Genomic DNA, 22,240 nt, shown 5'->3' with positions numbered 1-22,240 from the left:
GAAAACCGAGCGAGAGAGAGAGAGCAGTAGAGGGGAGAGAAAACCGAGCGAGAGAGAGAGAGCAGTAGAGGGGAGAGAAAACAGAGCGAGAGAGAGAGCAGTAGAGGGGAGAGAAAACAGAGCGAGAGAGAGAGCAGTAGAGGGGAGAGAAAACAGAGCGAGAGAGAGAGCAGTAGAGGGGAGAGAAAACAGAGCGAGAGAGAGAGCAGTAGAGGGGAGAGAAAACAGAGCGAGAGAGAGAGAGCAGTAGAGGGGAGAGAAAACAGAGCGAGAGAGAGAGAGCAGTAGAGGGGAGAGAAAACAGAGCGAGAGAGAGAGAGCAGTAGAGGGGAGAGAAAACAGAGCGAGAGAGAGAGCAGTAGAGGGGAGAGAAAACAGAGCGAGAGAGAGAGCAGTAGAGGGGAGAGAAAACAGAGCGAGAGAGAGAGAGCAGTAGAGGGGAGAGAAAACAGAGCGGGAGAGAGCAGTAGAGGGGAGAAGACAAAGCGTGATAGGAGAGAGAGAAGAGCGAGCTAGCCATTAAGCGTGCTCCACATGGGCAGACCGGAGAAGGCAGGCGTGTTCTGGTGTTATGGACTCCCCCAAGCCAACCTAAATGAGTTAAGACAGAGCCAAGGACATGGAGTCATTCACAATTCCCATGGGAAACTAGACAGTGTTCTTAGTGTGTTTAGCACAGGAATAAATCACTTTAGCAAAACATTGACGCTACGCTTATTTTGCGAGAGCAAAACATTTGCTGCATCGTTTACCAGAACCTAGGAGAGGCGCGCGGGGGAGGAGCCTCCTAGCAGAGATGCGCGGTGAGGGAGGAGCCTCCTAGCAGAGACGCGCGGTGAGGGAGGAGCCTCCTAGCAGAGACGCGCGGTGAGGGAGGAGCCTCCTAGCAGAGACGCGCGGTGAGGGAGGGGGAGGAGCCTCATTGAGTGTTTCAGAGACTCTCAATAAAAATAAGGTTTGAGGAAAAGTTTGCGCGGCCGACGGCTTGACACAGTGTCAAGCACAATCAATGAATTTCCCCGAGAGGAGAAAACGAAGGTGGAGGGAGAAAAACTGGATGGATAAAAGGACAGACAGAGCATCCAGAGGCTGCCAGGAGACCTGGCGCAGCACAGGGAGCTGTCCACCGCTGCAGATTAGGGGCACGGGTAGATACCTCACCTGAATATGACAGAACAGCTGGTGCCTCCGCACCTAGCCAGATGCCCAGACCGCTCTCACACAGAGGACACGGACGCCTGCCTGCCACACACAGCGAGCGCATCGTATAGGCCGTTCCGCTGTAATCTTATCCAACAACAAAACGACACTACGTAATCTTTACAGAGGGCTACTGCTTCAACCAGTCTCGACTTAGAGTGGATGCCGATGGTAGTGATATTGGTGTCAGCAGTGGGATGGGTTGTTAGCTCTGCAACACAAGAGGTCATTGTGTGGGACTGGGGGGGGGGGGGGGAGGCCCGGCCGCTGAGCTTCTGGGAGATGACCTCATTCAGAGAACATATGCTCTTTATCGCCACCTTTCTGGGCCTTGCTCCCATTTCCATTCAGCACAAACAACCAATTCTCTATACCTACAAACACACTAACACTCAGAGCCTAGGGCGGTATACCGCATCTCACTATAAACCGCTATTGATGCATGGAACAATTTCGCTTTTTACTTTACCATCACTAACGATATTTCAGTGTTTGGTTATTTAAAAATGTGATACTCAACTCCGGCACGTGTAATGTCCGTTTCTATAGTTTCCTCTGTTTGCTACTAGAGCGTGTCTTCCTCCCTCCTCCTGCATGCCACTTCCCACACCAAGCCCTGTCGCCTGTCACTCAAGGAGAGAGCTGTTGCTCGACCACGGAGTCACAAACACTTTCCTGTCATTCACTCTGCTGCAGTCTGCATGGTCAGATAGCTGCAGTACGATGTTGGTGACATGCTGCTTTCCACAAGCATTCTATATTAATTATTCGTTTCTGCATCTTGCCCTCTGCAAAGTACTGTCTGCTAGTTTGTCTTTTCTTAGCAAGTTGTGGGGGGAAAAAATAATCTTGTTAGCCGCTAATCGCTAGTTATAGAATTAGAATAATCATTCTATTTCCATGATTCCAACAGTTCTCCAATTAACTAGGCCAATTGTTTGGACCTTATCATGATGCACTGTATGGCAGCGTGGAAGAGATAAGTGAAGGAAATTAAGATTTTTTTAAATTCAGATGGATTGAACAGTATTAAACAACCAGAATGGAAAAAGGCTCATTGAAATCATGTGCTATTTATGTGTTGCCACCCTGCCCTACAAACTTTATTATTCAAAAACATAAAACACCATCAAATACCATCACAAATGTGAAAAATATTGTGATATGATATTTTGGCCATATCTCCCAGCCCTAAAGGTTGTTTTGCCATTTTTTGTAATGGTGTTGAAGGCGCTTTTTCCTCAATTAAAAACTAAAATCTCACAAAACAGTCATTGTGTTTGCTTGTAATCTAGTCATAAATCGCAAACTGATAACACAGCCGGGCTAATCCTTGAGGCAAACAGACCAGTAGCAAAATAGCTGAACAAATATAGTCATTCATTCAAACAATGTCCATTTTTACAGATGACTTCTCTCTCAGCTCCCCCTCTATGTTGCTTTCACACAGACCTAGCCCCGCCCCACACACACAGACCTATCCCCGCCCCACACACACAGACCTAGCCCCGCCCCACACACACAGACCTAGCCCCGCCCCACACACACAGACCAAGCCCCGCCCCACACACACAGACCAAGCCCCGCCCCACACACACAGACCTAGCCCCGCCCCACACACACAGACCTAGCCCCGCCCCACACACACAGACCTAGCCCCGCCCCACACATACCTAGCCCCGCCCCACACACAGACCTAGCCCCGCCCCACACACACAGACCTAGCCCCGCCCCACACACAGACCTAGCCCCGCCCCACACACACAGACCTAGCCCCGCCCCACACACACAGACCTAGCCCCGCCCCACACACACAGACCTAGCCCCGCCCCACACACACAGACCTAGCCCCGCCCCACACAGACCTAGCCCCGCCCCACACAGACCTAGCCCCGCCCCACACAGACCTAGCCCCGCCCCACACAGACCTAGCCCCGCCCCACACACAGACCTAGCCCCGCCCCACACACAGACCTAGCCCCGCCCCACACACAGACCTAGCCCCGCCCCACACACAGACCTAGCCCCGCCCCACACACAGACCTAGCCCCGCCCCACACACAGACCTAGCCCCGCCCCACACAGACCTAGCCCCGCCCCACACACAGACCTAGCCCCGCCCCACACACAGACCTATCCCCGCCCCACACACACAGACCAAGCCCCGCCCCACACACACAGACCTAGCCCCGCCCCACACACACAGACCTAGCCCCGCCCCACACACACAGACCTAGCCCCGCCCCACACACACAGACCTAGCCCCGCCCCACACACACAGACCTAGCCCCGCCCCACACACACAGACCTAGCCCCGCCCCACACACACAGACCTAGCCCCGCCCCACACACACAGACCAAGCCCCGCCCCACACACACAGACCTAGCCCCGCCCCACACACACAGACCTAGCCCCGCCCCACACAGACCAGGTCCACTAAAACCCCTTTCTGAGCTGAGCGCAGGTCCACTAAAACCCCTTTCTGAGCTGAACGCAGGTCCACTAAAACCCCTTTCTGAGCTGAGCGCAGGTCCACTAAAACCCCTTTCTGAGCTGAACGCAGGTCCGCTCTCTGTCAGGGTGAAACAACTAAGCCGAGGCTTACAGATTGAAAGGGCAGTCGCACTCCAACGCCAAGGTGAAGTCAGAGTCATCAATTACGAGGCGACACTTCCTCAGACCAATAGAACAGAGGAAGTTAACATGTAGCCGTGTGGCAAGGAGCATCCTTTTGCACGGGGGGAAACGGACGAAACAGGCTGAGCCTTGGGGTCTGAATGGCATTCCTCTCTACATATTTGATGGTGTGGTGCTAAGGGACAGTGGTCTCGGTTGCCTTTGTGAAACGCATCATAGAAGCGTTACAGAAACACCACAAGCTGCCGAGACAGGTAAATGATTCATCGTTGATTCATCGCCACTTGTGTCTTGTCGGGAGAAGTTGAAGGTTGCAAGCGGCACACATTGATCTATTATAGCATTTATGGAGGACGGAAGGGGGGTATTAAAACCATTTCAGTGGTGGTGGGGTGGTATTGAAACCATTTCAGTGGTGGTGGGGTGGTATTGAAACCATTTCAGTGGTGGGGTGGTGGTATTGAAACCATTTCAGTGGTGGGGGGGTGGTATTGAAACCATTTCAGTGGTGGTGGGGTGGTATTGAAACCATTTCAGTGGTGGTGGGGTGGTATTGAAACCATTTCAGTGGTGGGGTGGTGGTATTGAAACCATTTCAGTGGTGGGGGGGTGGTATTGAAACCATTTCAGTGGTGGTGGGGTGGTATTGAAACCATTTCAGTGGTGGTGGGGTGGTATTGAAACCATTTCAGTGGTGGTGGGGTGGTATTGAAACCATTTCAGTGGTGGGGTGGTGGTATTGAAACCATTTCAGTGGTGGGGGGGTGGTATTGAAACCATTTCAGTGGTGGGGGGGTATTAAAACCATTTCAGTGGTGGGGGGTATTAAAACCATTTCAGTGGTGGGGGGGTATTAAAACCATTTCAGTGGTGGGGGGGGGTATTAAAACCATTTCAGTGGTGGGGGGGGTATTAAAACCATTTCAGTGGTGGGGGGGGTATTAAAACCATTTCAGTGGTGGGGTGGTATTAAAACCATTTCAGTGGTGGTGGTGGGGTGGTATTGAAACCATTTCAGTGGTGGGGGGGTATTGAAACCATTTCAGTGGTGGGGGGGTATTGAAACCATTTCAGTGGTGGGGGGGTATTAAAACCATTTCAGTGGTGGGGGGGGTATTAAAACCATTTCAGTGGTGGGGGGGTATTAAAACCATTTCAGTGGTGGGGGGGTATTAAAACCATTTCAGTGGTGGTGGTGGGGTGGTATTGAAACCATTTCAGTGGTGGGGGGGTATTAAAACCATTTCAGTGGTGGTGGTGGGGTGGTAATGAAACCATTTCAGTGGTGGGGGGGGTATTGAAACCATTTCAGTGGTGGGGGGGTATTGAAACCATTTCAGTGGTGGGGGGGTATTGAAACCATTTCAGTGGTGGGGTGGTATTGAAACCATTTCAGTGGTGGGGTGGTATTGAAACCATTTCAGTGGTGGGGGGGTATTGAAACCATTTCAGTGGTGGGGGGGGTATTGAAACCATTTCAGTGGTGGGGGGGGGTATTGAAACCATTTCAGTGGTGGGGGGGTATTAAAACCATTTCAGTGGTGGTGGTGGGGTGGTAATGAAACCATTTCAGTGGTGGGGGGGTATTGAAACCATTTCAGTGGTGGGGGGGTATTGAAACCATTTCAGTGGTGGGGGGGTATTAAAACCATTTCAGTGGTGGGGGGGTATTGAAACCATTTCAGTGGTGGGGGGGTATTGAAACCATTTCAGTGGTGGGGTGGTATTGAAACCATTTCAGTGGTGGGGGGGTATTGAAACCATTTCAGTGGTGGGGGGGTATTGAAACCATTTCAGTGGTGGTGGGGTGGTATTGAAACCATTTCAGTGGTGGTGGGTGGAATTGAAACCATTTCAGTGGTGGTGGGGTGGAATTGAAACCATTTCAGTGGTGGTGGGGTGGTATTAAAACCATTTCAGTGGTGGGGGGGTATTAAAACCATTTCAGTGGTGGTGGGGTGGTATTAAAACCATTTCAGTGGTGGGGGGGTATTAAAACCATTTCAGTGGTGGGGGGGTATTAAAACCATTTCAGTGGTGGGGGGGGGTATTAAAACCATTTCAGTGGTGGGGGGGGGGTATTGAAACCATTTCAGTGGTGGGGTGGTATTGAAACCATTTCAGTGGTGGGGTGGTATTGAAACCATTTCAGTGGTGGGGGGGTATTGAAACCATTTCAGTGGTGGGGGGGTATTGAAACCATTTCAGTGGTGGGGGGGTATTGAAACCATTTCAGTGGTGGGGTGGTATTGAAACCATTTCAGTGGTGGGGTGGGGTGGTATTGAAACCATTTCAGTGGTGGGGGGGTATTGAAACCATTTCAGTGGTGGGGGGGTATTGAAACCATTTCAGTGGTGGTGGTGGGGTGGTATTGAAACCATTTCAGTGGTGGGGGGGTATTGAAACCATTTCAGTGGTGGGGGGGTATTGAAACCATTTCAGTGGTGGGGGGGTATTGAAACCATTTCAGTGGTGGTGGTGGGGTGGTATTGAAACCATTTCAGTGGTGGTGGTGGGGTGGTATTGAAACCATTTCAGTGGTGGGGGGGTATTGAAACCATTTCAGTGGTGGGGGGGTATTGAAACCATTTCAGTGGTGGGGGGGTATTGAAACCATTTCAGTGGTGGTGGTGGGGTGGTATTGAAACCATTTCAGTGGTGGGGGGGTATTGAAACCATTTCAGTGGTGGTGGTGGGGTGGAATTGAAACCATTTCAGGGGTGGTGGTGGTGGGGTGGAATTGAAACCATTTCAGTGGTGGTGGTGGGGTGGAATTGAAACCATTTCAGTGGTGGTGGTGGTGGGGTGGAATTGAAACCATTTCAGTGGTGGTGGGGTGGAATTGAAACCATTTCAGTGGTGGGGTGGAATTGAAACCATTTCAGGGGTGGTGGTGGTGGGGTGGAATTGAAACCATTTCAGGGGTGGTGGTGGTGGGGTGGAATTGAAACCATTTCAGTGGTGGTGGTGGGGTGGAATTGAAACCATTTCAGTGGTGGTGGTGGTGGGGTGGAATTGAAACCATTTCAGTGGTGGTGGTGGGGTGGAATTGAAACCATTTCAGTGGTGGTGGGGTGGAATTGAAACCATTTCAGAGGTGGTTGTGGTGGGGGATTGAAACCATTTGTGGTGGTGTTGGTGCGGGGGTTTTGAAACCATTGGTGGTGGGTATTGTAGTACTAAATGTTTCAAAAACATCAAGCTCCTCCTGCATGATAGTCACAAGCCAGATCTGACTCGTCTCCAGTTAACAGAACAGATTGAATTCAAATGTTTAAAAAAAGAGTATGTATGTTGGTGGGGGCACTGAGGGTAAGTGCACGCCAAGCTAGCCTAAATTCCTCAGCTAGCCGCTAGTCTAATGCTTTGCCATTCCTCTCAGGAGAGAATGCAGACGCAGGGGACGAGCATTCAGCTCAGTGCTCCCCACCCCCTGCCCGGTGTGTCCAAAACAAAGACGAACATGGGAAACGCTGACAAATAATGCAGTGACTTCCATGGAGCCTAATGTTAGCCCCCATCTGCAGCAACAGCCAGCCCTGAGAATCAAATGGCTCACTACAGAGAGCAGAAACAAATTAGACAGAGAGAGAAGAGAAACTGTTGGAAGAAGAGGGGTGGGACGTGGCGCTATTCGAAACAGTCGACTGCAAGGGGGTGAGGCCCTACTCCTTGTGGCTGAGGAATGTGTGTGTGGAGGGAGGGGCGATTGAAATAAACAGCAGCTAGTCTCAAGTGGCCTCTTACAACTCACATTCAAATTAGACACAGGAGACGGGGAGAAGAGACAGACGCACCTCGCTGAGAAACAACAAAGTACACAGCAAAAGGGACACAAAGGAGTAGAGTTTAAGGGCTTTGTTTTCAGCCATTTTATAAAGCTCATGAAACAGGCTGGTCTTCTCGTCTTTCCCAGAGTCTAAGCCAAACTTCAGCGGCCCTTTCCTGCCTGAAATGGGTGTTACTTCCTTTGGTTAGGCATGTTTTGCACATCCCAAAAATGGAGGGGGAGAAGCAGGGTAGGTCAAAGTCAGGGAGGATGAGGTTCCCAAGCCCCCCAAAAAATCACAAAGATAAACAAAAGTGGCAAGAGAACTGTTGTGACATAACTATTACAACATCGCCAAACTTTGTCATATCCCGTCACGCATAATTTCTTCTCCAGATTCTCAGAGAACGACTAAACTGAACAACAGTCCACAAAACCTTTGTGCAGCAGCCATTTTGTAGCTTATCGAATTAAAAAAGTAGAGAGAAAGAAAAGAAAAAACAGGCAGTTAAACGCAGAAAGGGTGGCAGGGAAAAGCAGACAACGGGGGCAGAGGTTGTGGCCTGAGATAACGGTGCAGGCAGGGCCTGTCGGAGGATGCCTTTATATCAGCTGCACCAGGCTGTGGGCCAGAAGCCTGGGTGATCTCAGACACCAGCGTGCAGGCATCAGATAGAGAGAGAGCCTCCGACGAGAGAGAGCGCGAGAGCGCGAGAGCGCGAGAGCGAGAGCGAGAGCGAGAGCGAGAGCGAGAGCGAGAGCGAGAGCGAGAGCGAGAGCGAGAGCGAGAGAGAGAGAGAGAGAGAGAGTTTTGAGTATGAAATAATCTTTATTGGGTCTGGGAGCCCACCACACAATAAATACTCATACAAAACCACAGTTACACATCAATTAGAAACACAACTCCAACTCCTCCTCCACAGTAACTAAACACAACAGCCTCTGAATACCCCATATACTCAAAAACAGATCAATATTGTTGACAAGTTTATAATAGGCAAACTCAACCCTTAGTCTCGCTGCCACCATTCCCTCCAGCATTCCCACCACATCCACAGACCCTTGTCCCCGAATACTGTTCTTTCGGGTCTTCCATATCGCTAATTTTGCTGCCCCTAACACAAAATTAAGCAACACAACGACACCCTTTTGACTGAACCTGTACTTTGGCCCAAATATATACAGTTGGGAAGAGAAAACCTCTCCCAACGTTGAGAACCAGTCAGTGATCAGGTCAATCATCCCGACCAACCTGGGACACAGTAAAAACAGGTGTGCCAGAGTTTCAGACTCTGCACAGAATGGACACCCCTCCCCAACAGTAGGGTCCAGGTGTACCAGATGCATGTTGGTGGCTATAGCTCCATGTATGATCCTCCATTGGAGGTCAGCTGTCCTCTTATCAATCGGCAGTTTGTATAATGATCGCCAACAGCCTTTTGGGGAAGCACCTGGACCAAGCACACCCGCCCACCTCGTCGATTTTACCCCTTCCAGGGAAGAGGCATGGGACACCTTTACACATATTCTGTACATGGCCTTCTTTCCCACCTCCTTGAACTCCCCCAGCTCCGGGGTATCGAAGGAAAGCAGCATCCCCACGTCCTCGTCAAATGCCCCCACCGCAGCACTAACAATCAGTGCAGGGAACACATAATCCAGACCCTCCTTCCACCGATCAGAATTGGAAATGTCAGTCACATACTGACGATGAAGCACTGGCAAGGAGTCACAGACCTCAGCGACGACCTTCCTCAGTAGGCGAGATGATCGGATCCCCGCTCTTTCTCCCAGCTCCTCCAACGATCTGCTCCTGCTCTGCATCAGATGACCCAGCTTGGTGCACCCGACACCTAACAGGCATGAACGCAGGCTGGCTGAACCCAGAGCACTGGACTGGATGGCAGTGTTATAAAAAAGAGGCTCTTCAAAAAGCCACATCCCTGGTAGCGTGCCGGCCTTACGGGACTTGACCAGAATCCTCCAAGCCTGCATAACAGACTCATAGAATGGAGTCAGGCCATTCAACTCACCCCCCTCCAGCTTTAAGAGGAAAAGGTGCTTGTCTAAGCCCAAACAGCCTGCTCTCCTCATCAGTGCGTAGGCTGTGTCGACCCAGCTAGAACCGTCACTGTACAACAGTCTCTGGGCTGCTTGAAGCCGGAAAGCCATGATCCTAGAGGAAATGTCCACCAGGCCTTGCCCCCCCTCGTGCAGTGGCAGGTACAAAGCTGCAGCTTTGATCCAGTGTTGTCCAGACCAGAAGAAATTGACAAGGGTCCTCTGAAGCTCTTGTATCAGACCCTTTGGTGGCTGCAAAATCATTAGTCTGTGCCACAGGGTAGAGGCAGCAAGATTATTAATTACCAGTACCCTTCCCCTATAAGACAACTGGGGTAGCACCCATTTCCATCTTGACAGTCTGGCACACACTTTCTCCACTACACCCTCCCAGTTCTTTTTCTGAAAGACATCAGAGCCTAGAAAAACACCCAATGTCTTCATCCCATCTCTGCCCCACTGAAGCCCCCCTGGTAACCGTGGAGCGGACCCTATCTGAAGCTGACCTGCCCACAGCGCTTCACTCTTTCCCCAATTGACTCTAGCTGAGGAGGCACCCTCATACACCATTAAAGCGTCTGAGAGAACCTTAACATCCTCAGCCCCTGTAATAAAAACTGTCACATCATCTGCATACGCAGACAGTGCTATCGTGGGACCCTTCATTACACCTGGCACAGAGAAACCAGTAAGCTTCGCTCTTAAAAAACAAAGCATTGGTTCAATCGCCAGACTATATAACTGCCCTGAAATTGGGCATCCCTGCCTGATACCCCTTTGGACAGGGATGGGGCAACTCAAACCACCCCCCACCTTCACCATACACGAGGCCCCAGCATACAGTAAATTCATCCAAGACAAAAAAACATCCCCAAACCCAAAGGCTTTCATCGTTTTGAACAAATACTGGTGGTCCACGCGGTCAAAAGCCTTCTCCTGATCCAAAGAAAGTAAACCCACATTTACATCAGACAGTTTACAAATGTCTAGAACATCTCTTATCAGAAACAAGTTGTCAACAATTGAGCGATCAGGTACACAGTAGGACTGGTCCTTGTGGACCAACAATCCCAGATACTCTTTCAACCTGTTTGAGAGACATTTTGAAACTATTTTATATTCTGCACACAGCAAAGCAACAGGTCTCCAATTTTTTATGAGAGCCAAATCCCCCTTTTTTGGCAACAGTGAAAGCACCGCACGTTGACAGGATACAGGAAGAGAACCCTCATGAAAAGATTCACACACCACTTCATAAAAATCCTCCCCAATAGACCCCCAAAAGTGCTTATAGAACTCAGATGGTAAACCATCAATGCCAGGGGCTCGGCCTGTTGAGAGCTGCATAACTGCTGTGGACAGCTCTTGCAGTGTAATGTCAGAGTCCAATGCGACTCTCTGTTCAGGTCCCAATTTAGGAAGACCATGTAACAACTGTTCAGTACACAGAGAGTCACAATCCTCCGCCTTATAGAGGGCAGAGTAGAAATCCACGGCATGTTGACGCATTTCACTGTCATCCGTGGTCACCTTCCCATCAGGGAGACGAAGGCAGACCATCTGTTTACGTTGTAATTTCGACTGTCCAAGGTTAAAAAAAAAGGCACTAGGAGCATCCATATCCTTGAGGGAAGCGAAACGAGACCTAATCAAGGCACCTTTCACTCTTTCATGCAGAAACGACCTCAGTTCATGTCTCTTGTCCTGTAAGTTCATGACTAGTCCAGGGTCATTCTGAGTGAGCAGCTTCAATTCAATTGATTTGATGTCCTGTTCAAGGGCATTGATAGTCTCTTTAACTTCAATTTGAGACAAAGCAGTATACTGTTGACAAAATACTCGTATTTGGGCCTTCCCAACATCCCACCATTGTCTCAAGGACTCAAAATTCCCTTTTGTAACCCTCCATTTTTCCCAAAACAACAAAAACCTTTCACAAAACTTGACATCATGTAACAATTTAACATTAAAATACCAGTAAGGTGATGACCTTCGTGGACAGGACAAGTGAATATCAACAGTTATAATGTGATGATCAGAGAAACCCACAGGAGTAATGGCACACCTTCCAACCCTACTACAGTATTGATCAGATACGTACAACCTATCTAACCTTGCTGCACTGACACGACCTTCATTCACTTTCAACCATGTGTATTGCCTAACTTTTGCATTCTTTACTCTCCACACATCACAAAGCTCTAACTCAGTTAGTAAGCCAGACAGGAAAGTGGCTGACCGCAGGTGATGTTCTTCAGCGTTGCGATCAACAGTAAAATCCACAGTACAGTTCCAGTCCCCCCCTACAACCATACACCCCTCTTGGTCACACTGTCTTAAGGTTTATTTTATTTTATCAAACACAACAAGACGCTCGGTACCCTCATTAGGAGCATAAACATTCAAAAAAAGAAACAAAACCCCCATAACATCCACCTTGACCAATAAAACCCGACCCTTGACAATCTCTGTTGTAGATATCACAGTCACCCCTAAACCTGAGGAAAACAAGATGGCCACCCCAGCACTGAAATTAGTACCATGACTGAGTATATGCTGCCCCTCCCACCACATACCCCAGTCAACCTCATTAGCCTCATCACTATGTGTCTCCTGTAGGAAAACTACATTAAGCCTTTTCTGTTTTATTACTTCTAAAACCCAAGCCCTCTTATTTCTGTCCCTTCCCCCATTAATATTGAGAGAACCTACCCTTAGTACCTCCATGTAGAAAAGAGAAAAGAAAAGCAGAATAAACCACAGAGAAACCAAAGAGAAAAAAGACACCCTATGAAGCATGATCATCATCATTATTTAAATCTTTTCTTATTAACCTGCCCACGTTTCCCACCACCTTTTGCTGCTGTAACAGCAGTAACAAATTTCCTCAAGCGAAACCGCTTCTTCTCACTCAACTGGTCTAACCCCACCGTCTTCTGTAACATCACAGCTGACCTCACAAACTTATCAACATCAAAATATTCTGCCAATTTTACAGATTTCCCAAAAGTCTGATCCAGAAACCCATTTACCTCCTCTAGATCATAAATTGAGTCCTCACCAGCTGCTGTCATATCAGAAGAGATATCCATATCCTTCTCCTGATCCTCCTCAGCTGAGGCCACAGACCACTGACTCCCCTCTACCACATCCCTTTCAACACTCCCCACTTGCACCCCATCACTCGTACCAGGCATCTCCTCCACTACCTGGGAGACTAGCCCCACCTGAACCCCATTACCCGTGGTGGGCATCTCCTCCACTACATGAGAGCCCAGCTCCACATGAACCCCCTCCTGTACCCCATTACTCGTAGTGGGCATTTCCTCTACTACCTGGGAGCCTAACTCCACATGAAACCCCTCCTGTACTCCATTACTCGTAGTGGGCATCTCCTCCACTCCCTTGGAGTCTAGCTCCACATGAACCCCCTCCTGTACTCCATTACTCGTAGTGGGCATCTCCTCCACTACCTGTGAGATTAGCTCCACATGAACCCCCTCCTGTACTCCATTACTCGTAGTGGGCATCTCCTCCACTCCCTTGGAGTCTAGCTCCATATGAACCCCCTCCTGTGCCCCAGTACTCGTACTGGGCACCTCCTCACCAGTCTGAGGAACTGGCTCTTCAACACGGATAACTTGTTCCTCGGCAACAGGTGCTTGTGGCTGCTCAACCACTGTCAGCCCACCTCTCCCTACATCAGTGGGCCCAGGCGTTACGATGACCACCTGCGCCCCTCCCTCTGCCTTCTCCCTTTTCGGGCAAGCATGTCGCTTATGGCCAACATCCCCACACTCAAAACACCGTTGACTACCCGTACTAGCATACGCCATATACAGTCTATTGTCATACTTAACTTTAAACGATAACTCTAAAGTCTGCTCCGGTGAGTCCAAAAACATAAACACCTGTCGCCGAAACGACATAACCTGTTTCAACGCCGGGTGTTTGCAACCCAACGGGACAACCTTAATTGAACTTGCAAACTTCCCAAAGCGCAATAACTCGCGCTCCAATAGCTCATTTGGAATAAACGGTGGTACATTTGAAATCGTTACCCTTGTTGACGGAGAAAAAAGCGGGGTAACTTGAATAAACATTCCCTTAAGAAGTACGCCCTGCTCAACCATACGATCAACAAGGCGCTCTTCCTTAAGAAATACCACCACCGCTTTATTCATCCGTGACGCATACGCAACATTATCGTATCCTACCTTCTCTCCTACGGCGACCAGAAAATCCTCCACCGTGACAGTAGCTTCAGTGACACACCTAAAGCCGTGCCGAAGTGACAGGGACGGCATTCCAATTCTGGAAGCCATCCCCGCCAAAATCAAGGTAATTTCGATACGAAAAAACCTAAATACTTAATTCTACCACACAACAAAAAAATAAAAAATATATAATAATCTTAATCATGCACAGAAGAAACCAAAGAATGCCACCAAGAAAGAAAAAACCGAAGGAAAGTTCTGAATATCTTACTCTACACAACACACGCACTCACTCAATTCCCAGCATGCACCAAACACTCCCAGCAGAGAGAGAGAGAGAGAGAGAGAGAGAGAGAGAGAGAGAGAGAGAGAGAGAGAGAGAGAGAGAGAGAGAGAGAGAGAGAGAGAGAGAGAGAGAGAGAGAGAGAGAGAGAGAGAGAGAGAGAGAGAGAGAGAGAGAGAGAGAGGTGGATGGAGAGAGAGAGAGGGAGAGCGTTGGACAGAGAGAGAGAGGGAGAGCGTTGGACAGAGAGGGAGAGGGAGAAAGAGAAAGAGAAAGAGAAAGAGAAAGAGAGAGAGAGGTGGATGGAGAGAGAGAGAGGGAGAGCGTTGGACAGAGAGAGAGAGGGAGAGCGTTGGACAGAGAGGGAGAGGGAGAAAGAGAAAGAGAAAGAGAAAGAGAGAGAGAGGTGGATGGAGAGAGAGAGAGGGAGAGAGTTAGAGAGAGAGAGAGAGAGGTTAGAGAGAGAGAGAGAGAGAGAGAGCGTTGAGAGAGAGAGAGAGAGAGAGCGTTGGAGAGAGAGAGAGAGAGAGAGAGCGTTGGACAGAGAGAGAGAGAGAGAGAGAGCGTTGGACAGAGAGAGAGAGAGAGAGAGAGAGAGAGAGCGTTGGACAGAGAGAGAGAGAGAGAGAGAGAGAGCGAGAGAGAGAGAGAGAGAGAGAGAGAGAGAGAGAGAGAGAGAGAGAGAGAGAGAGAGAGAGAGAGAGAGAGAGAGGTGGATGGAGAGAGAGAGAGGGAGAGCGTTGGACAGAGAGAGAGAGGGAGAGCGTTGGACAGAGAGGGAGAGGGAGAAAGAGAAAGAGAAAGAGAAAGAGAAAGAGAGAGAGAGGTGGATGGAGAGAGAGAGAGGGAGAGCGTTGGACAGAGAGAGAGAGGGAGAGCGTTGGACAGAGAGGGAGAGGGAGAAAGAGAAAGAGAAAGAGAGAGAGAGAGAGAGAGATTAGAGAGAGAGAGAGAGAGAGAGAGGTGGACGGAGAGAGAGAGAGAGAGAGTGGACAGAGAGAGAGAGAGAGAGAGAGAGAGAGAGAGAGAGAGAGAGAGAGAGAGAGAGAGAGAGAGAGAGAGAGAGAGAGAGAGAGAGAGAGAGAGAGAGAGAGAGAGAGAGAGAGAGAGAGAGAGAGAGAGAGAGAGAGAGAGAGAGAGAGAGAGAGAGAGAGAGAGAGAGAGAGAGAGAGAGAGAGAGAGAGAGAGAGAGAGAGAGAGAGAGAGAGAGAGAGAGAGAGAGAGAGAGAGAGAGAGAGAGAGAGAGAGAGAGAGAGAGAGAGAGAGAGAGAGAGAGAGAGAGAGAGAGAGAGAGAGAGAGAGAGAGAGAGAGAGAGAGAGAGAGAGAGAGAGAGAGAGAGAGAGAGAGAGAGAGAGAGAGAGAGAGAGAGAGAGAGAGAGAGAGAGAGAGAGAGAGAGAGAGAGAGAGAGAGAGAGAGAGAGAGAGAGAGAGAGAGAGAGAGAGAGAGAGAGAGAGAGAGAGAGAGAGAGAGAGAGAGAGAGAGAGAGAGAGAGAGAGAGAGAGAGAGAGAGAGAGGCCGCCGTAGGCAGACATGGCTCTCAAGAGAAGACAGGCTATGTGCTCACTGCCCACAAAATGAGGTGGAAACTGAGCTGCACTTCCTAACCTCCTGCCCAATGTATGACCATATTAGAGAGACATATTTCCCTCAGATTACACAGATCCACAAGGAATTCGAAAACAAATCCAATTTTGATAAACTCCCATATCTACTGGGTGAAATTCCACAGTGTGCCATCACAGCAGCAAGATTTGTGACCTGTTGCCACAAGAAAAGGGCAACCAGTGAAGAACAAACACCATTGTAAATACAACCCATATTTATGTTTATTTATTTTAACTTGTGTGCTTTAACCATTTGTACATTGTTACAACACTGTATATATATAATATGACATTTGTCATGTCTTTATTGTTTTGAAACTTCTGTATGTGTAATGTTTACTGTTAATTTTTATTGTTTATTTCACTTTTGTATATTATCTACCTCACTTGCTTTGGCAATGTTAACACATGTTTCCCATGCCAATAAAGCCCCTTGAATTGAATTGAATTGAATTGAGAGAGTCATGCCAGGGGAGGGAGAGAGTCATGCCAGGGGAGGGAGAGAGTCATGCCAGGGGAGGGAGGGACTGAGGAGTCAGAGCCACAACTAAGCTGTACAACAGGCAGCTCAGTAAAGCTGCTCACAGAATGGGAATTGTTAATTAAATTCCAGCTTATAAGTAGTGCCAGGGGAGGGAAGCAGAGGCAGGGGTGTGGAGGGGGACAGAGATGCATATCAGCTTTCAGCCTGCACAACAACCGTGCCTTGAGCCCCCTCCTATAGTCTCTCCATTCGATAGCTCAGGTCTTTCAAAGCCCCAGGCGCCATCTTGCTTTGCGAGCAGCACTCAATCTTGTTAGATGGCAAATTGATTGTGTGTCAAAGGTTAGCGCAGGTCTCTGCACCGCTGGCAAAGGGTCAGCCTACGGCCGCGCTCGCAGAAGGTCACCCTACGGCAAGAAATGAAGTAGTAACCGGCAGAGTTGAGACCGATGGAGAACTTTTCTCTTCTGTAATCTTTCAAGACCAACTGTAAACCTTGATGCTGTCCCAGGGGCTTGGTACAGATTCCCTTTTCTAAACAGTTACACCGAACACCGGCAACAAACAGGACACAAAAGACCTATCCATCACGAGGAACCGGTGCCACGCACAACCTGCAGCTCGTTTGTGGTACAAAACAGGGTTAAAATGGAAATTGTAACGAGAGGACCTTTGAAAAAAACTGATTAGGATTTAACAGTATAAAAAGTCAGGGGGTTGACATCCACAGAGGTCTCTATATACAGTCTGATACTAGTCTATACTGATTTACAGCCCTGACTCCATCTCTAAACCAATAGCCTGTAGTTCAACAGCCTTCCAAAATGTCATAGCATCTCTTGCCAACAGAAAATATTGCAGTTTGCTTGTTGGCATGTCAACGGCAAATGGTTAAACATCTATTTTTATTTCTTTAATACACGGCGGCTGTCACCTCACAACTGCTGCGCATGGGATTTTCAAAAGCGCCTGTCAACTCCACCAAAGTGACCTTGAGTGGCTCAATACACACCAGCAATACAAGGACCTAGGGTAGACACACATCTCAGTGCCAAACTAAGCCAGGGAACTGGGAGCCGTTGTTTCACACAGGGGTTAAGGCTCAATGGTGTTGGCTTTCCCCTCACCATTTAAACAGCTGCACACACACGCACCAAGTTGTAGGCGGGGGAATGTGTTATATACGTGTGTGTTATACACACACACACACACGTGTGTGTCAGTGATGTGCGGGTTGACCCATTACCCGCAGTACCGACAGGGTGGGGCGGGCGGGTTAAGGGTCGTGAAACATTGTGTGGATAAAGGGCGGGTGAGTTGAATAAAGAGAAAACAGTAACTTTGAAAATCCAGCATTCTTGTGCAATTTATATCTATAGGCCACATTGACGTTATCTGGCATTATTGTGTAAGCTTTAGGGCCCAACTGTACGCGCCAAATAGCCTACACAGTCAATTGCCAAATGCTTTTGGTAACAGGCAGGATAAGGTCTATAACCTCTCACATAGCCTTAATATTAACTCACGCAGAATTAAGCATTTCTTGCAGTAAAATGACACAAAATATATGCCAAACTTTGACCTAGGAAGAGGAGAAATATGATTTCTTTATTTCAGCATCTTGAGAGAATGTGAACGCGCAGTTAGCACCTCTAGAGACAGTCCCTATCTTAATCAGCATCATAAAAGCGGAGTAATTCAACCACATAAAATATGCATCCAAGGCAAACTGAAATCTTATCAGAAACATGCTGGGTCATTTTCACAACTTTCTATTTCCTACAACCGGTCAAACGGAGGTCATTTGGACATTTTGCACAGAAAATATTTCCCTGTTTTTGTTATTGTATTCCCCCCAGTCCCTAAATGCCTTTGCTGCGCGAAAGAAGCAGAGATGACAAAACGTTACTGATGTCAACTAGATAGCATTCATTCTATCCATTTATGACATTCTGGTGAGCTGTCAGAAAGTTATTTTTTTGGTCTAATTTATATTAGTTCTCTGCTTATAATTTCAGACATTTTAATAAGTTATTTGTTAGTCAACTTGTCTATAATTCAGTACATGCATGCAGCTCTACATCTGTCACATGTGGCCGAGAAGACTAAATAAACCTGTGCTCATTTTCTATATTAGCGGGTCGGGTACGGGCCTCAGACTTTCACTTTATCACAGTCTAGCGGTTTCGGCTGGGTTATGAGCAATTTTAGAAATTGCGGGTGGGAAAATGTGTTATATGTGTGCAGGGGAATGTGTTATATACGTGCATGTGCAGCTGTCGGCAGGGCTCTGAAGGAGACACAACCGGGAGAGAATCTTTACTTTCTTTCCCTTGTTTACTCTAGCTGCCCGTTTAGACAGAGGAGAGGGCATCATGGGACATTTCGCTCTGTGTGTGAGACGTGGAGATATGCGTGTTCTAACACCACCTGTGAGTCAATGAGGATTCTCACAACGAACACCTTAATATGTGCTTCTGTCTACACACCGAGTATTTCTCCCCAAAGAGTCTTGAGTGAAACAATGCTGCTGAAATATTGACAATAAAAAGTATCCTCGTCTTTGTTTAAGAGTATTTCCTTCACTCTTCCTTCACCATGTCTGGTTGTCATTCAGTCACCAGGGTCACCTTGACTAATGATAGACAGGTTGGATTCCTATAGTGTCACTTACTATGCAACCAAAATAGAATCCTGAGTTGTAAGCTACTTCCTGGATAAATGCCTCAATGGAACTCGAAATGAATCAAACAACAATACGAGAGGTTAAATAAACAAAATCACTGCCGTCTGCAAGCTTTTGTCCCCAACAGAAGTCACAATGAGCTGCAACGTTTACCCTCCCTGCCGACTGAAACCGCAGTCGACATTTGCATAACATGAATGGCGCGCAAATGTACCTCACACAACTAGGTCTGCTTTCTAAACATCATCCTGCTATGTCACGGGAATGCTTCTCACTGCACCTAGATGAGGGCTTCACTCAATTTCAGGAATCCACATTTACAGGGTGCGCTTTGATGGGGGTGGGCTCATGTCGCCAAGCTCAAGTCCAAAAGACTACGCAGACGGCTTTAGCCAAGAGCCTCCTCTGCACTCTGCACTATTTTCCTTACCCAGCTACTAAACATTTGGCAGAGGGGTGAAGTTTGGACGGCTGCTGTAGTAACCCCGGGAAACGGTTGAGCTGTGTGGCTGGAGAGAGCAGAAGGCAGTATGTGAATTGTGAAACCTTTTGCGCAGCCAGGGAAGAGGGGCCCAGGATCTGGCCAGACATGGTGTCTTAAAAACACCCCCACACTCTAAGTAACAAGCCCGGGATGGTGCAGCCACATCGGGCTGCCAGCTGAGTGTGCACCGTGGCCAGCCTTACAAAGCTGCCTGGGTAAATAGATTCAGTGTGAGAGAGAGAGGCTCACTGTGGAGCCTGGTCAATTCTTTTGTTTGTCCGAGGGGGAGACAGGTAGGCAGGATAGAAGACAGGGGAGAGAAAAAAGGCCCCTAGTTTCCTGTGTCTCCCCAGAAGGAAAAACAGCTTTGACTAAAACAGCAGGGACGGAAGAAAAGGGTTGAGTAGAGCTTGTTGCAGGGTAATCATTTTAGGAATGTTTAACTGGAGAAGTAGAGGTTGAGAGTTTATCTAAACTGGCCTGTATGGGAGACTGGAGCAAACAAAACTTGTTTTACAACATGTGACAGTACTCCTTTGTTTTAACTGGTTAGAAAAAATGTGCGCACATTTGACTTGATGACGCATCTGGTTCTATATTTGGCATGAAACTCAGTTTTACTGATGCAATATTTTTCCTGTCCTTTTGCATTAAATTAGAATACACGAAATATACAGCTAAAAGTTTTTAATTCCAGGAAAGTGATTGGATGTCAGCTGCCCTCAGAGATAAGGACGGTGAGGGGGAAGTGGCGCTCTCTAGCGTTACCTACTCAATTACATAAACCACACTCCTGTCATGAATTGTACATTGTGTATAATAGAAAAGGACCGAAATAGTAGTATAGACTTATATTAACTATACATCCTGAGTGGCATACTAGAACAATATCATGCGACAACAACGACGCTGAGAATATGGCCCCGACAAAAAGACGGCATAGGAAAACACGACTATGTCAAATTAAGACAAAGATACACAATTCCTTCCTAATCATCGGGGATATTTCTTCCGCACCTAATGTATGTTTTAGAGCGTAATTTAACTGCAAAACGTTGGAGCTGGACATCTTTGCAAGACAAACAACTCCACTGCCCATTGTTTCAAAACCCGAAAGGCAACAGCCGGGGCACATTCCGATGTTGTGCAATTCCACCAGATTCTGATAAGCTAATACTGTATGTTATGGTAACGAGCTGCTCAGGGGTGAATACAGCCAGATATATTGCTGTATTTGTTATGAAGCTTCATGTTTGATTACAGCAAGGTTATACTACTTTGTTACCAATCCTACTCCGTTGAATACGATGGAACGTGCACCCTGGCAACAATACATCCTCTATAGAACAAACTATCACATTCACTTACATAATACGTGATAGGATAAAGCCAAGACTACAGTTGAAATGTAAAAGTCTGGCTATCAACCAGTTTCTTCCTGCAACTGGGATACATACTAACTTAACTAGTTTATCGGTCCTGGCTAAGTTAGCTAGTTAGCAGGCAAAAATAATAACTTTTCACTTCGTCCTCAAGTCAGAGGACAACAGGACATGTTAACTACAAATATATCCTTGAGGTTTTGTGGTAGGGAATAAATATCCTTGTTGGATGGTGCAAGAGTTTCATTTCCTCCTAGTCATCACTTTGTAAAGTTAAAAGAAGAAGTTGTGTTGCCCAGTGCGATAATGTAGCTCGTTAGCTATGTTAGCTAGGTAGCTACCATGCATGCGCTCCCCTATGCAGCAAGCATGCCCACGGAGCCCTAGGGACAGCACCGTAGTCACTCCTTCCCTCCCAACTACCCCATTTCTCCAGACGGCGTTTTACCTTCATCGAGAAGCCTGTCAAGGTGTGTAAAGATACCGCACAGATTTGGCAAACTGGTCATCAGCTTCTTTTCGTTTAACAATTGCATCAAATAGTCGGGACTCGGCCTCGGTCTCTCCTTCACCTCGATCTCTCCAACCATCATCTTTGCGTCTAGAGTGCGAGCGAGCCTCCAACAGAATCCTGTTTTATGAAAAGAAAACAAATGCCAAAGAAAAACTTGCAGATCAAATCCTTTGTTCCTCCCACGTTTCGATTGCTGTAGTTAGACGACCCTCTGAACCAAAATCGGATTTAATTTGTTGTTAAAGCTGAGAGAGGGGAAAAAATAAGCACTATCTCCTCCCAAAGACTGTATCGCCGTGTACTCTCCTCTACTCCGCGCTCAGGGACGTTCCGAACTACCACTGTTAACTGCAGCGAGTATTCGCCAAAGCTTACGTCCCCTCTTCGCCTATTGGTCAAAAGCGCCTTCAAGGGACTGGTGATATCACCAATAAGCACAAGGTACTGCACCATGAGGGCGGTGAAGTGCCAATATGTGATCTACAGAGATTAGAACCAATTGTGGACAGTACAGAGAAAGTGAATTTACAGATTTCATACACAGGTTGTATGTCGCTCTAAAAAGTATTGAAACATTGTTACATTTAAATTTACGTTTTGGTCATTTAGCAGAAGCTATTATCCAGAGCGACTTAAAAAGACTTAACTTAGGTTTAAGTGCCTTGCTGAAGGGCACATCGATAGATGAGGGTTCAGAAAGCTTTTTTCAGATGGCTAACAAGTTTATGGTGTATAAAGACCAGTAGGAGACTTGATACTTTAATAAATGGAACACAAGTCACTTTAATAATGATACTTGAAGAATGTTTACATATCTCGCATTACTCATCTCTCATCTACAGTGGGGAGAACAAGTATTTGATACACTGCCGATTTTGAAGGTTTTCCTACTTACAAAGCATGTAGAGGTCTGTA

General features: G+C 47.7%; 1 protein-coding gene across 11 annotated transcripts in view; it reads right to left on the bottom strand.

Annotated features, from left to right (window-relative positions):
- The window catches only part of qkia (QKI, KH domain containing, RNA binding a), a 144,430-nt gene extending 122,707 nt beyond the window's left edge, over positions 1-21,723 (bottom strand). For all 11 annotated transcript variants that reach the window (XR_011670736.1, XR_011670738.1, XR_011670740.1 and 8 more), the window contains exon 1: positions 21,260-21,723. Coding sequence is in view for 4 of the 11 variants with exons in the window: in XM_071366614.1 (XP_071222715.1) it covers positions 21,260-21,404 (145 nt within the window). In the remaining 7 variants the exon portion in view is untranslated. The remainder of the gene's footprint in view (positions 1-21,259) is intronic.
- Positions 21,724-22,240: the final 517 nt, after the last annotated feature.

The sequence above is a fragment of the Salvelinus alpinus genome, chromosome 25 (assembly GCF_045679555.1).
Source record: "Salvelinus alpinus chromosome 25, SLU_Salpinus.1, whole genome shotgun sequence".
Classification (NCBI taxonomy): Eukaryota; Metazoa; Chordata; class Actinopteri; order Salmoniformes; family Salmonidae; genus Salvelinus; species Salvelinus alpinus.
The sequence above is the reverse complement of the archived record's forward strand: the minus strand, read 5'-3'. Positions and strand labels throughout refer to the sequence as shown.